The sequence below is a fragment of the Phycodurus eques genome, chromosome 7, assembly GCF_024500275.1.
Source record: "Phycodurus eques isolate BA_2022a chromosome 7, UOR_Pequ_1.1, whole genome shotgun sequence".
NCBI classification, from domain to species: domain Eukaryota; kingdom Metazoa; phylum Chordata; class Actinopteri; order Syngnathiformes; family Syngnathidae; genus Phycodurus; species Phycodurus eques.
The window spans coordinates 28,691,977-28,705,682 of NC_084531.1; the positions used below are offsets into that span (position 1 = coordinate 28,691,977).

Below are 13,706 nucleotides of genomic sequence, written 5' to 3' on the forward strand. Positions count from 1 at the left end.
CTGTTCGAACGTGAAGCTACCAAATATGGACGCAGTTGTCGTGCTACTGGTGGTTCAACATGAAAAGTCGTACTCCGGCCAAACTATTCCGCATTGGCAAGTTGCGCAAAGTGCATGACGATGACGTGGGATCGGGAGTGTGAGTGAAGAGCGAGTGGGAGTCAAGGGTGACCCGTAAACAAGCCTCGTTAGCGGTGAACCGCGTGTCTCTGATAGCGCGCGCACATACACACTTTCACTGTGGACTAAAACAGACAATCTGTGTCCGGGTTTAGAAGTTGGGTTTCAAATTAGGGTTTAAAGTTAGGGGGAAAAGTTGCAATTTCAAGACAGGATTAGGGTTTTGAAATGGGGTTAATAGTTCGGGACAGGGTTAGGGTTTCAAGGTTAGGGTTAAAAGTCAGGGATGGGCTTGGGGTTTCAAATTATCGTTTCAAAGCTGGGTTTGGGTTTCATGTAAGGGTTTCGAGTGGATGTTTCAAGCAAATATTTGAGTTTCAAAGCCAGGATTAGGGTTTCAAATGATGGTTTGAAGTCAGGGACCGAGGTAAGGTTTCAAGCCAGGGTAAAGGATTCAAATGATGGTTTCAAACCTGCATAAGGGTTTCATGTAAGGGTTGAAAGTCAGGGAAAAAAGCATTAGGGGTTCAAGTTAATTTAAAGACAGGGTTAGGGTTTCGAATTAGGGTTTCAAACCAAGATTAGGGTATCAGGCCAAGATTCTGGCTTCAATATAAGATTTACTTTCAATTTATATGCAATTAAAATGAATGGAAACAACTGAAATGCATCGGGGGGCGGGGGGAAGTTGTTCCAACACAGGTGCTGCTGTGCTGTGTTTGTCCACCGTGATAAATCACCGCATGAGCAAACTCTCGCTGTTTCTGGACCTTTTCTTCAACGTGCTCGTCCAGGAGTCCTTTGCTTTATTTCCCTGCTGGGAATGTTACGGACGGCACGTACGTCAGGTGCATTTCATCGTGAGCTCAACCCGGGTACCAAATACAGCGGTGTGTGCATTTTATAGTTAATACAGAGCAGTAATTGCCATCTCCGGGGGCTCTTCTGTAATGGCGTGAAACAATACAGCTTAGCACAGAAACAATCATTTGTTAAAATAATTCGCCTGAGTTGGCATTTCAAAGTAAGGTTTCAAGTCAGGGTTAGGGTTGCAATGTCGGGTTAGAGTAGTAGGGTTCCGAGACAGGTACAAGTATCGATGGTAAACAGTTGTATGTGTGAGTGTTCTACGTAGTGAGCATGAGAGCCTTGCACTTGTGTCACTTGTGTGCAAGTGAAAAAAAATTCAGTAGCGAGTGAGAGAGCATTTCAGTACTGCACAGGAGAGCACTTCAGTGATGTGTAAGAGAGGATTGCAAGTGTGTATGAGAGTGTTTTAGTAGAATAGGAGTGTTCCAGTAGTGAATATGATGAGTGTTTCAGTATTGTGTGAGCGCATTTCAGTAGTGTGTGAGAGCGTTTCAGTTGTGTGTGTGTGTGTGTGACTGAGAGAGCGTTTCAGTAGTGTGTGAGAAAGCATTTCAGTAATGACTGTGAGAGCATTTGAGTCGTATGTTTGATTGTGTTTAAGAGGGGTATGTGAACATTTCAGTATTGTCTATGAAAGTGTTCCAGTAGTGTATGAGAGCATTTCAGTCGTGACCAAGAGAGCGTTTCAGTAGTGAGCGTTTCAGTAGTGTCTGAGGGAGTGTTTCAGTAGTGCGTTTGAGAGTGTTTAAGGGTGTGAGTATTTCAGTAGTGTCTATGAAAACATTTCAGTAGTGACTATGAGAGTGTCTCAGTAGTTAGTGAGACAGCGTTTCAGTAGTAAGTTTGAGAGTATTTAAGAAGGGTATATGAGCATTTCAGTGTTGCTTATGAAAGTTGTGTCTGAGAGCATTTCTGTAGTGACCATGAGAGCGTTTCAGTAGTGTGTGTGAGCGGTTTCAGTGGTGTGTACGATGGGGTTTCGGTCGTGCGTGTGAGAGGTAATCCTGAATTATGCCAGTCACAGATATATCCCATCCGTCAGACGTGTGCAGAGGCTCACACACAGCAGGAATGCTGCATGCTCACTCCCACGTGCGCACGCACACTCAGATTGCTACAAATTAATTCAGCGCAATAACAACAAGCCGGCCTGCTGCAACACGCTCCTCCGACGCTCACTATCAAGCAGCAAATTCCTTCCGCTCGGAGGCGTCGCGGGCCGGGGGGGCACGTACGCGCGCCCGTTTACGGCGGCGTCGGGATTGCGGCCAACGGGCGGTGTGCGATCGCCAGCCACGGCCGGTGAGCAATCCGTCACGTACGCTCAGTATTGGGAAGATGACTTTGGAAATGTAGTTGGTTACGATTACAAGTTACTCGGTTGACTATGTAATACAGTAGTGTTACGAATTCAATTACTGTCTCAAAGTAATACAACTCATGACATTTAATTACATTTTGATTTTCTGAATTTTCCAATGAGGACCCTTGGATGTTTCCTCTAAAGAAGTGGATTAAAAGCATAGATCATTGTTTTGGAATGAACCACATATTTGTTCTTTACACAAATAATAAACTTATAACAAAATGTCATGAAATGTAAATAAATACAAAAATGTGTTTGTTGCATTATACATCATTTAGGTCAACATGGTATCATGTTTTCCCACATGCTGTATGTTCACCTATATAGATGATATCAAACAAGAGTTCTAAGAAAGGGTTGGGGTTTCAAATTTGGTTTTCAAGGCTTGGTGCATGTATAAAATTAGGGTTTCAAATTGGGTTTAAAAACACCATTTAGGATTTCAAATTTAATTTGATTTCAATTCTTCAGGGTTTAAAGTTTGACATTCCTATGACGGTTTCCAGCCGGTGTTAGGATTTCAAAACAGGGTTTCAAGCCAGAGTTAGTGTGTCAAGTTCAGATTTCAAATTTGTGGTCTGCAGCCAAGTTTAGGGTTCAAATCAGACATTGAAGCCAGGGTCAGTGTTTCCATGGAATTAGTGACGAGTCAATGAGGAATTGGTGCGAGCGATGCGGACTTGAAAATCATCCGTGGTGTCTAACTTGATACTGACGCATTGCACACGTTCCTTTTAGCACGCGTCTGCCAAAAGCCGCACACACGAGCAGCGGCTAGCGAGAACGACAGACGCCCGGAGCGCAAGCGACCAACCTGTTGACACATTTGCGAGGAATGGAAGACACCTCCGCCGAGGCCCACGACGGCGGCCGCTGAGCCCGCCCAGCAAATTCCTGTCATGCCATGAACACGCATGGAGAGATGATTTTAAACACGTGACAGGAACCGGTATATTTTAGATTTTTGATTCAACTAGTTGATGTCCCTTACATTGGGTTAAATTGTAAATAGGCGAAGTGGCGAAACGTCCAGTTGCTGGAAGCAGAAGAGCACTGCAGAAAGCAAGTTTGGGGGTGGCATATTAAGGTTTCAAGCCAGGGTGAGGGTTTCAAATAATGGTTCACAGCAAACGTGTAGGTTCAAAACACAGTTCAGGATTTCAAATTAAGGTTTCAAGACAGGGTTAGGGTTTAAAAGTAGGATTAGGGATTCAAGTGATGGTTTCCAGCAAAGATTTGGATAAAAGGCCGAGGCTCGGATTTTAAAATAAGGCATCAAGTTATAGTACCAAGCCAGGTTTAGGGTTTCAAAATTATGATTTCCAGCGAAGATTTGGGTTTATAGCCCGAGTTATTGTTTTACGTTAAAGTTTAACGCCACGGTTTGGGGTTCAAGCCAGGTTTAGGGTTGAAGTTTGCATTTTAAAACGGGTTTATGGTTTGAAGTTGAGGCTACAAGCCTTAGTTTTGATTTCAAGAAAAAAAAAAAAAAAAAAAAAAAACTTTCAATTGGTGTTTTAAGACAGATTTACACAATTCAAAAGGATTTCAAGCTACAATTAGGGTTTCAAGAGAGGGTTACGAATTCAAATCTGGGTTTCAAGACAGCGTGAGGATTTCAAAGTAAGATTTTAAGCCAGGCTTATGTTTTCAACGTCGTAGTTAAGACAGGGATTCAAAGTTGGGTTTCAAGTCATGGTCAAAATTTTAAAAGTAGCGTTCCAAATGATGGTTTCAAGCAAAAAAAATAATAAAAATAAATAATAATAATAAATTGCCTTTCAAGCCCAAAATAGCGTTCCGTACTTTTATGGACTGGTTGCACATCTGCCAAGGAAGAAGCAGTTATATCACGTTACAAACAAACAAAATGCTGATATAGCAAGTTCTTATTGTCCTTTTGCCATTTCAGTCAACAAAACCAAAAGGTTTACCAAACCCTCCACAACGCAACTCGTACAGTCCTGTCCGCCCAGAACTCGACGCTTCCCCAACCTGTCGCCAGATGGCGGCAGAGGAGCATCACATACGACGACAGCACAAGTTCACTCACTCAGCCGCAACTTCTTGGCTACATGGAATGAAATGACACTGATAAATGACCGACATGACATGAAGCGAAGACCGACCAAAAGAAGCTTAAGCCTGCTCACTGAAAGGACGATCGTGGTAAAGGTCGTAGAACATCCGGGCACAGATTAGCCGCCATGTTGTGTTGGGGAAAATATGGAATACTCATCAAGAGTTTTGTGTGGTGGAAGAAAAAAAAAAAACATGTCCTCTGTCGATTATCTTGGGTTTTGCGTGTAGTTCATCACACGGCATCGCCATGTAGGTGACATTTGCCAACAAGTAGAGCTTCCTACTCACTGAACCTCTTCAAGGAACACACACGCAAAAAAAAACAAAAAAAAAACCTTTCCTCAAAATGGCAGCTCACACGCAGAAAATCTGGAACGAATTATCTAGCATAAAAAAATACCAATGATTCAATTTTACTATTTTATATATATATATATATATTTTTTTTTACTTACCAGTGCTGACTAAACGGCGAGTACGTGTGCAAGCTAAAGGCTAAGCAACCTCAAGCTGGCCAAGGTCCAATTCCGCGAGAAGCTAACAGTTACCACGCGGAAATTGGCGAGTCTGCTTTTAACGTCACTGCAATTGTCACTTGTGACCGCAACTGCCTCCAATCCCAATTAAGCTATTCACATTAACTACCGCAGTGAGCGACCAATTAAGTGGAAATAATTACGGCTAACGTTGATATTTGCGAGAATGTGAAATTACCGCGATCAGTTTGCTTGCTACTTTATGCATTTAAATTCAAAATGACAGCAGAAGTAGAGAGGCAGTTTATCAACTCAGTGTAGTATTATAACTTCTGAACTTCCCCATAAAAGTTAAATTAGTATGCAAAAAAATAAATAAAAATAAGCCAAATTGAAAGATTTCACCTCAGCTACTTAATTTTGGGCAAAAATTAAATGTAATGTTTCATTAAAAATGACAGCAGGTTTGAAGGTAGTCCAGCTAAATAAATAAATAGTACTATTTTACTTCTGAATTTACATATAAAAGAGGCCAAATATACTTTTTGTGATTCAATTAACAGTACAATTTTTTTTTTAAATATATTCAGCAAAGGGATGGGTAAAATAAAAATGCAGTACTGTTGGATGTTATTTCCAAAGAACTACCTCTCATTATTGATTGTTATACTCATGTACAGTAATTGTACTACTACCTCAGTCAACGCCACTCGTAATATGCAAGTTTACATAAATTGTTTGACTATAGTAAGGCTTATGCAGATTAAATTCTGCATATGCCAATAACCACTATGAGACGCCAAAACCGGCATGAAGGAAAAAAAACATTTAATAAAGAACAAACAATTTACACCAGTTGGTCCACGCAAACAAACACAAAACACACCTCCTTGGCACAATATTTCAAGTTTCCATGTATAGCATAAGCGGCGGCGGCATACTTGGCGCTAGAGTGCAACGTTTATTCACAGTATGAGAGGCGGCCCGACGCCGTATTCTGCTTCTAAATCAACGGGTACAGAGACGGCAACACCAAGACATTTAAGTTAATCTCCTCGTAACATGCAACTGTGTGAAGCACACCGTAAAAAACACTAAGACGTTGCGAGAATAAAAAGCTTACAAACAAAAACATTAAGACTTCAAAAGAGACTCGGGAGGCAAATCAGTTCTATTGCAGAGTAAAAACGCTCGCACTTGGATGTCTGCACGACGACCGGTCAGGCTGTCGTGCCCGCATGGAATGAACACTTTGTAAACAAGACTATTTGAAGAACTATTATTTATTGATTTAAAGGAACAGTCGTGCATTGCAGCCATGGAGTGACGTCTGTCTTTGTAAGACTGGAAACATCGACAAAGTAAAAACTGAGCTGTTAAAACTCAAAAGGCAGACAATTATAAAAAAAAAAAAAATTATTAAATCAAAACATTTAATTTTTGCATTTTTTGCCAAATGTTTGTGTATTTTCTTCCCCAACATTTGTGCATTTTTCAGTCAAATTTTATTCTTTGTAATATTTACAGCATTATTGCTTTGGTTCTTCCAATGTGCCTAATGTTTGAAATCCCAAACAGTTTTAATTTACTTTTTAACCATTTTTCCTATTCATTGTATTTTCATCTAACATTTTTACTATATTTTTGTATTATTGTGGGATAATTGCATTTTTTCCTAACGTATACTTTATGGTCTAATATTTTTTAGATGATTTTTTAAATATTAGGTTTAATGCTTTTACTCTTCAAGTGTGCCGAATGTTTTGATTTGTGCCACTTCATTAGCAAATCCCTGACAAATGTTTATCTTGAACCAATAAAATTTTTAAAAATTGATTTACTATGGGCTGCTGCATTTCCACTTTTAAATTTGTCCACCAGATGGCACCAACACCCCCCCCCACCCCACCCCTACCCCCCCATTCAAAGCATGCAGCAAAACTTAAAAACGTTAACATTTTTCCCCACAAGGGTGGCTCGCTTCTGAAAGTCGGGTCGCTTTGTTGGATGATCACACGTAAACAGCAAATTGGGTCTGACAAACACTGAAGAGAGATTTTAAAAAGAAACAGTCGCGTGTTGCAGCCACGGAGTAACTTGAGTTCGTAAGACTCGAAGCTTCTGGAATCGTCAAGTAAACACAGAGATTCAGTGCTAAAGCGCCGAGGCAGACAATAAAATTGTCCGAATAGGTTTTTGTCAAACATTGCAGGGGTTTTCTAATGTGTGTATTTTTTTTGTTCTTGATGAGCATTATTGCTTTGGCTCTCCAAGTGTGCCTAATGTTTTGACTTTTGCCACACCCATTAGCAAATCCCTGCAGGATTTTTCACCCATCTTAAAACTAATACAATCTTAAAATTTTAATTCGGACTGATGGCTTTGAATTTTTAAATTGGTCTACAGGATGGATTAACCGTTATCTGGGTACTGAAATCATCAGTTGACGCGCATGTAAAAAGTGGGTCGTTCCAAGACCCACAGAATTTGAATAAAATAAAATAAAATACAAATAAATCAAGGAACAGTCATGTGTTGCAGCCACAGAGTAACTTTTGTGGTTGTAAGACTAAACGGCAAGAATCATCCAGTTAAAACTGAGATATCCTGGAATTGTCAGGTTAAAAACTGAGATTCAGCGCTAAAACGCATAGGCAGACGATAAAAATGAATAAATTAAAGTCAGATTTTCCACGGCTGTACCTTCTCGGCCACCACGCACCAGTTGGCGTGGTCGAAGTAGGCGTGCCGGACGAGGAGTTCCTCCACGTGATTCCCGATGAGCTCGGCCAGCTCGCCCTCCCTGAACACGTGGTAGTACCTCAGGCAGGGGCCGTCGGCCGGGGGACTCGCCGCCGCGCTCTCCCGCCTCGGGCGCTCCCTCTGGAAGGGGACGAGGTCGGGCAGCGCCAGGGCGCCGCACTCCTGCGCCAGGGCCACGCCGACGCTCTCCTCTTTGGAATCTTCGGGCTCCTTGTGCAGATCTGTGCCAGAGCCGAAGACGTCCTCCTCGGATCCGACCGTCGACGGCGGGGAGAAGAAGCTGGAGAACTGCTGTATGAGGCCCCGCCCTCGGCTGCGAAGCCCCGCCGCGCCCCAGCCCTCGCTCTCCCCGCCGGTGGGCGATAAAGTGCTGAGCTCCCGTGACGACGAGCGGGAGATGGACAAGCTCCCGAAGTCGAAGACCGAGTCCAGGGAGCGGGAGAAGAACCAGAGTCTGTGATTGCTCGGCACGGGCGGCGCGGCGTCGGCCACGGACGATGTGCTTCGGACCTTCCTGTGCTTATCGCCGTCGTCTGTGGCGTCGCCGGCGCTCTGGGCCGCCGCCCGGCGTCGCGGCGGCAAGGGCTCGGCGTCGGGCGACTGAGGGTTGGGGTTCCACGGAACGAAGATGTCCTGCTTCTCGAACTTGCGCCGCTTCTGCTCCATGGCCCACACGTAGATCATGACGCGGCCCCCCGTTCGCAGAGTACGGGCCATCTCCTTTATTGCTCGGATACGACGTTCTTTGGTGGACAAATGGTGGATGACTGCAACATGGAAACATCTTGGTTGCCGTTAGCCCGAATAAGCAAACATTTGAGCTCAACCCTTGAGGCATCCTACGGACATTTGGTGCCGCTCATTTATGTTCTTCACAAGGATTTTGGGCTATTTTTTTTCATTGCTTTGACATATTTTTTTCATCCATTGTATTTGTAAGTCTTTTTAAATGTAGTTATTTAACCTTTATTCGATACAACATAATGAACAGTTTGTGATTTTGAATGTTTTTTCATATTTGTATTATTTTTATTTATTTTTTTCCCCTAATTGTTTGTGTAATATTTCCGTGTGCTTATATTTTTGTAAAAAATAAAATTAAAAATCATCTCCCTTTAAGATTTTAACATTTTTTTTATTTTGTCTCATGTTTAGGTTTTTTTTTTTTTTTTTTTTTTAAATATACTGTCGCTATGTTTGGATAATTGTGTATTGTGGTCTAATATTTTGGTATTTGTGTAATATCTTTGGGTAAGATGTGTAATTTTCTATTTTTGGCTAGGGTTAGTGCATTTTTTTATTTGTATATTTTTAGGCTAATATTTGGTATATTGGTATTTTTTTGCAGCATCCTCTAGCTCGGGTTTGTGTACAGTATGTCTAATAATTTAGTATTTTTTCCCTAATATTTGTATAATTTTGTAATAGGTTTTTTTTTTTGGCAAAGATGTGCAGTTTTCCCCTAATGGGATTTTTGGGGGTCAAATTTATATGTATTGTGGTCTAATGTTTTTTTGATTTGTTTTATTTCTTGCAATATTTTAAGCACTATCGCTTTTTGTCTCTCCGAGCGTGCCTACTATTTTTATCATTTTAAAAAATATATATATTTAACACAATAGCCAGCGTATTCTCATCTTGCCTAAAACAATGAACTTCTCCACTCGTTACAAAAGACTCGTCCTGGATCTGATGTGTTGTTCTGGTGTCACTGCAATCGACCTCAGTTCTGAGTCCCTACCCTGACTTTTCAGATCACTCGCTATTCAATTTTCTGATTAAATCTAACTTTTCCGCCACCTCTGCACCCTGCTTCACACGTGCGCTATGACAACTAAAATCTAAAGGTCGTCAAATCGAACGGCTCCATAAGAAAACCGGACGTGCAACCATCATAACCACTACAAAGACTGTTTACCTTTAATCTAGTACACAAACTTAATCCATGGGGGGAAGAAAAAAAAAAAAAAAAAGGCAACTCCAAGGCGCTATTCCTCCCCCCCCCATTGACAATATTTCATACCCAGCGGACTCCATTCTCTCCCACTTGTATTTTTCTCTGTGCCTCGTAAACATTCTTCTTCTCCAGCTATGATGTTGTTGTGGAGGGCGGCACGGCGGACGACTGGTTAGCACGTCCGCCTCACAGTTCTGAAGGCCGGGGCTTCAAATCCCGGCCTCGCCTGTGTGGCGTTTGCATGTTCTCCCCGTGCCTGTGTGGGTTTTTTCCGGGTACTTCACTTAGAGACTAGCAATTGCCTCTGTCCATGCCTTCCCCCCCAATATAAAATACTGAATAAAATGTGGTATTATTAATATTAGTTCAGTGTAGGACTGAATTTTAGTATCTAAAATGAGTGTTTTCAGATATTTGTATTTATTGGCCGAGCATATCTTTTTTTTTTTTTTATAATATTTGAAGCATTATTGCTTTGGCTGCCTTTGTAACCGTGATCTTTCCCAGTTTCCTTGACTGCAGAATGGGGGGCGTTGTCGTGACGAGTTGCGCGCGCACGAGTCACCTGCAATGGAGAGCACAGCATCGAAGCAGCCGTCCCGGTAAGGCAAGCGGAGCCCGTCGCACACCTGCACCTCGTGCCCTCGGCAGCCGGCAAAGTCCACCAGGGGGCGACAGACATCGCAGCCCAGCTTGAACGCTTTCTCGTTGATGTGCAGGTACTTGCCGTTGCCACAGCCTGCGCGGGTAGACAACACTTGGTCATCATAAACTTTGAAAGTTCTTATCACACTGGGGTCCGTGTGCACATGGTTATGTTAGAATCAAAAGAGGCTACTTGAAAAAACATCCTTTAGCTAAAAAAAATAAACGGACGTTACTGGACCCACCGACGTCGGCGACGATGCTGCCGGACGGCTGGTCGAGCAGGAACTGGCGCACCTTGGGCCAGGCCTTGTAGCGGCTGTCGTTGAAGTAGGGCGCGATCTTGTCGTAGACGCCGTGCACGTGCTCTCGCTCCAGCCGGCTGGCGGCCTCGTCCATCATGAACAGACGTCTGGCGGCGTCATGCCTAGAGTAGAAGCCGTTAACTGCGATTGAGGCACATTCCCGACAATTGTCGCCATTTGAAATGGTAATTATCGTTAATAACGTATTGAGCGTTTCAGGGAGGAAACACCCGACGCCGGCTACGCTTTCTATCAACCTTTTCAGAATGTTTGTAAATCCGCACCAGGTGGCAGAAAGCGACCGACTGCCGCTGCCATTTTAAGGGAGGTGTCAATTGCGCATTTTTGCCATTAGGGGCACGAGGCTTAGTCCCTATTCCGCGAATAGCGGGTGCTCACCGTATTCCCTTTTTATACGGCTTCATTACCAAACACGTTTGCGTGTGTCTCGGCACTCCATTCTTCACATTGATGATGAAGCCGTGTTTCAAATTGGAAACGCGCTTGTTTAATGTAGAGGTAGCAAAAAAAAAAAGGTCACAACATAAAATCCAGTGCGAGTTCTAATGACGACACAATCCTGCCCAAGGGTTTGCTATTCAGTGGCCCGTTAAAAGTGTCGGCTCACGTTCGAGCCGGCGCGCTCCCCTCACACGACTTTCGCTGGAGGACAGTCAGACACACGCGTGGATAGAGTTGCAGATTTATGACATGAATCCCTGCACTCCCCCCCCCCCCCCCCCGCCCTGACTCGTCACGTTTTCTGCTGCTACGTTGGGTGAATAGAAATGCTTTCCGAGATTGTAACGGGTCCCTCAGCTCAATAAAGAGGCGAACCAGGTGCTTTTTCTCTGTGCTCATAAAAAGACAGGTGGCTGCTTCACTTGATTTGCAGCTGGGAACCATTAGGCACCGCGCGCGGTCATCTAACACCATGAAAACTAATCTCAAATGGATTTAAAACAACAAAATACATCAGTTCACGGATCAAAACAAAATGCAGTGAGGCATACAACTGTAATCCAAGATTCAAGACTTCAGACGTTTCTTCTTTCTGGAGCTTTGTGTTGTGTCCTGAAGCTTTTTAACATATCCCATCAAATATGTTTAACGTGATCATTGACGGGATGGCAACTCGAATGACTTCTCTGTCGCACCCATTAATGGGAGCGCTGTGCTCTTTCGACGGTGCAATGGATGGCGCGCCGTCGAGCGAACTTTAGTAGCAAGGCCAGCCATTATGTCTTGCTAAATTATTCAAAAGACAACCCAACCAAACATTTTACACACACCAGTTGAGGGAAAAAAGTCTTCCGCAAACTCGATGACGGAGGTTTGCTCCAAAGTCTGCCCCTTTAGAAGCTAGGCCACCAAGCATTCTTGCGATTTTCTCGGTACAGCAATTTACGACATCCATCCAACCCAATTTATTCTCGTCACCAACCGGTTCCACTGGATTCATTTTAAGGAAACAAAAAAGGAAAGAAAAAGAAAAAAAGCAGCTAAACCTTTTCGGGTGCATTAGGCAGCGCAGCACAACGCATTTTTGTCATTGTTTTCAGTTCAAGTCAGCGGTTGGCACTGGCGTTCTGCCACCCAAAAGTAGCTTGGTAAAAATGTTTTTGATGGCCGAAAGCAACCGTTATCAAACAAGTACCACGGCCTGAATTTTCACACCGCGATTTAGGGCGAGCGCTTCGTCGACAAGGTCGGAAAATTCAACACTCGACGCGTAACGGAGGCCCTAAAAGCCTCCGAAGGGCCTATTTGGAGATCATCGTCATCATCACATCCAAGTGGAAGGAACACACGCCTTATGTAACGCAGACCCCCTCCTCACTAAAGTGAGCTCCTCATTATGTAATCAGCCACAGGGAGACAGACTCACACCGACGACGGAAAAGCGGGACAGCATCGGTGCAATGCAGCTGGAGCGTGACCTGCCCTTGGAGCGGCCAAAGGTCACGCTGTGCATTAGAGGTCATTTAGGGTAGGGTTGATGACGACGGAGCGGAGCTGGGCTGCAGTCATGGCCGCCGCCGCCAAACAGGTTTGGCCGTCTAAGTAAAGCCTGCGGCCGTGACTCAACGGGAGTGTTTAACTTGAGGAACCGCTCAGTCGCCGTTGGAGTCCTGGGGGGGGGGGGGGGGGGGGGGGGGCGCTTGGGAATCAATCAAACTCAAGTTATTGCACATAAATGCTGTTTTCGAATGTGTCAAAGTTTCACATTTTGGAATGAAATCACGACATTCAGTGAGCAGCGTGCGACGCCTCAACATTTGGGAGAGCGACGAAAACGCCTCACCGTGAACGGGCCGAGAAGCGTCGCAGCGGCGCCCGGGTCGCCGCAGGTCAACTTGCCGCTCCTCCTCGCTAATTGGCAGCACATTGTCTGCTTTAAATACGTACTCGACGTTCGCTGCGTTACGTCACACGCGTGGAGAAACGAGCCGTCGTCGTCGTCGTGCGTGGCCGTCGTGCGTAAGCGGCCGCCGTGAACGAGCCGCCGGGAGTCTCGGGGGCCATCGCCATCATCATCGTCGCCGCCGACGCCGACGCCGATTTCGTCTCACCGCGAGGCGGCGAACACTTGTAAAGACAAACGTTGCAAGACGGCCAGCTACTTCCGGGGTGGACGAGACAATAAAAGAAATCAGCCACGACTTCCGACATTGCAAATTCAATCATTATGGTAATGATTGAAGCTAGTTAGTTGAGCGTTTGTTGTTAAAGGGACAACTATTATGAATATATATTTTGGGGCAATTTGAGGACAATTTAGGTACCGACATCAAGTTACATTTTCTTTGAATACTAATTTAATTTTAGTCTTACTCCACTTACAGGCACGGGGTTGCATATCAATGCTTGTGTTAGCTACTATGCTAACTGGTCAAAAAGAATCTAAGCCATAGAAAAAAAATGGAAATGAAATGAGGAGAGAATTTACCTATTTTACTCTTGAGTGACATAACGGCTGATTTTCTTTATACAGTGCCTGTTGGATCTCAGGTGTACCTAATGATGTGTCCAATGAGTGTTGTGGTATCATCTGTGTGCTAAAAGATGATCAATATTTGTTTATAAATGTCTCACATTATTGTTCCCAGAATCGCAACCTA

The 13,706-nt window shown here is 43.9% G+C and overlaps 2 protein-coding genes across 4 annotated transcripts; one reads left to right on the forward strand and one right to left on the reverse strand.

Annotated features, from left to right (window-relative positions):
* The first annotated feature begins 59 nt into the window (after window positions 1–59).
* LOC133405363 (uncharacterized) lies at window positions 60–6,480 on the forward strand. Its single transcript, XM_061682234.1, has 4 exons — window positions 60–139; window positions 2,136–2,292; window positions 3,095–3,305; window positions 4,269–6,480. The coding sequence occupies exons 1-4, from the start codon at window positions 60–62 to the stop codon at window positions 4,556–4,558; spliced, it is 738 nt and encodes a 245-aa protein (XP_061538218.1). The 3' UTR covers window positions 4,559–6,480.
* trmt9b (tRNA methyltransferase 9B) lies at window positions 5,726–13,193 on the reverse strand. 3 transcript variants are annotated; one of them, XM_061682741.1, is made up of 4 exons: window positions 12,994–13,193; window positions 10,525–10,706; window positions 10,200–10,373; window positions 5,726–8,444 (listed from the first exon to the last, which is right to left on the reverse strand). In XM_061682741.1, exons 2-4 carry the CDS (start codon window positions 10,679–10,681, stop codon window positions 7,597–7,599), a joined length of 1,179 nt encoding a protein of 392 aa, XP_061538725.1. In that variant the 5' UTR covers window positions 10,682–10,706; window positions 12,994–13,193; the 3' UTR covers window positions 5,726–7,596. The 3 variants fall into 3 exon arrangements, with proteins under 3 accessions (XP_061538725.1, XP_061538724.1, XP_061538726.1); XM_061682740.1 differs by having other exon boundaries at window positions 12,890–13,193; XM_061682742.1 differs by lacking the exon at window positions 12,994–13,193 and having other exon boundaries at window positions 10,525–10,889.
* Between the last annotated feature and the right edge of the window lie 513 nt (window positions 13,194–13,706).